This window comes from Notothenia coriiceps, unplaced genomic scaffold (assembly GCF_000735185.1).
Source record: "Notothenia coriiceps isolate Sejong01 unplaced genomic scaffold, NC01 NC01_scaffold00017984, whole genome shotgun sequence".
NCBI classification, from domain to species: Eukaryota; Metazoa; Chordata; class Actinopteri; order Perciformes; family Nototheniidae; genus Notothenia; species Notothenia coriiceps.
This window is the reverse complement of record NW_011350685.1, coordinates 205,971-207,891: the sequence shown is the minus strand read 5'-3', so window position 1 is coordinate 207,891 and position 1,921 is coordinate 205,971. Positions and strand designations below refer to the sequence as shown.

General features: G+C 37.1%; 1 protein-coding gene across 1 annotated transcript in view; it reads right to left on the bottom strand.

Annotated features, from left to right (window-relative positions):
- The window catches only part of LOC104950746 (cytochrome P450 3A25-like), a 16,080-nt gene continuing 14,159 nt past the window's right edge, over window positions 1–1,921 (bottom strand). Inside the window, exon 6 of the mRNA XM_010777307.1 lies at window positions 1–1,175. Within this exon, the coding sequence (XP_010775609.1) occupies window positions 1,011–1,175 (165 nt within the window). The 3' untranslated portion in view covers window positions 1–1,010. The remainder of the gene's footprint in view (window positions 1,176–1,921) is intronic.

Genomic DNA, 1,921 nt, shown 5'->3' with positions numbered 1-1,921 from the left:
TACATTTATTTTTAGTAGAATAATAGTTGAGATGTCATACTAACTAACATAATGTTACACTGGCTCATACTGTACATCAAACCATAACACAACATAAACAATCATATTAAAAGCAATTAAATAAGTATGCAAACAAACGGATTAAGTTAAATAATATAACGAATGTGTACCACTTGAATATAAATAAATAGGATTTAAAAAAATCTTTCAAATCACTGTAGCAGAAACTGCAATTAGCTTATGATTCATGTTCTAATAAAAATCATCGAGGGTTACTAAGGTTATTTTAAATGTAGGCGCTCACTCTCAAACACTCTCATATTTACATGTGATTCAGATGGTGAGTTTATCACTGACAACTGCTATCAAAAATAATTAGGTTAGTGTGTGTGTGCGTGTGTGTGTGCGTGTGTGTGTGCGTGTGTGTGTGTGTGTGTGTGTGTGTGTGTGTGTGTGTGTGTGTGTGTGTGTTTCCATGGACTTTTTTTGGTTTAAATATTGATACTGCAGTGTGGGGAAAAAATATGATTTCTACCATAAAAAAGCTGTTTGGAGGTTATTTCAATCTCTTCACCACGTTAAAAAGGAAGATGAATCGCAGTAAAACTAAAAGTCTAATATATAACATTTAATAATGTTGATCTTTTAATTATAATAAGTTACTAATTTATATACAGACCAAAAAATGCTGTCTATCAGTGTAAGATTCAGCAATGGAATGAGGATTATGGGTAATTTATTTTGTCTTCGTTGCAGATTCATCAAGGTGCAAATATCTGGCAGGAGAACACAGAGTGCAACCGGAACACTCAGCTTTCCCCGGGACAATTACTGTATAATAGGCGGCAGGGGAAAGCCTTGTAGTTTTCTGGAATCCCTCTGTGTGCGTTCACATTTTTTTCCAGCTTCATTTTCACATTCTAGACTGGCATTCAGGCCTCTAGCTCTTTTCTTTTATGTGCTCATATGTTCTGTTTCTTTATCAGCACCTCTTAACATACTGTGCATCCCTAGCTGGTGTCATTGCTCCTGTCAGATTGCGTCTGATCCAGTTGGGTGAAGGAGACGGTGGGGGTGTTGGCGGGGCGAGACACAGGCAGCCATTTGTACTCGAGGTCCTGAGATGGCGGGTCCAAACACCAGTCGTAGTGATTCAACAGGTACATGCACGCTTCCTGGGCACCAAAACAAGAAAAGAGCAAGCGTTCTTATTATCGCTGCACCAACCTAAATGTAACTGGATGATATGAAAAGTTAAAATGCAACAGTGATGGAAGTGACGAGTTATAGCAGTTGAAAAAAACAAATGTTAAACCAGAAGGCAAAGCGAGAGACTCCGCCAACGCTAAATAAGTCTCCAACTTGTGAAGCTACAGCCTCCATAACACTCCGTTTCTTGTTTGTTGTTATTTGGCAGATTTGAAAGTAGGAGTGCAACGCAACACATTTTAGACGCCAAGCTGAAACTGAACATTTGGTCCCCAGCACTTTGACTCATATCTTAAACATTTTCTGAAAATCTGTGATCATTTCAGTATTTATGGCAAAGCTTTGGCCGGTGGCTCCGGGAGACGTATTCATGCCTCTTATAGAATAGCATTAATTATATCCTGATAGATAAAAGGGAGGCTTTTGGTTAGATTTGAGGACAAAGTAAGCTAAGTATGAAGCATTATATGAGGCTGAGAAAAGAGGAGATGTCTGAGTAACACTTAACTGACTTTAAACAGGAAGGACAAGTACATCATTCTTTATTTATAGTATTTGATTCTTTTTCATGGTCTTATTTATTTTAAGTAATGTATTGTCAGTTTCTTAATTTAATAGTTTTTTTTATTATAACAATGCTTATTTTGTTGACTTCTAGTGTGAAAAATAATAAATAAGACTGTATAATTACATTCCCCCCCCCCCCCCCCAA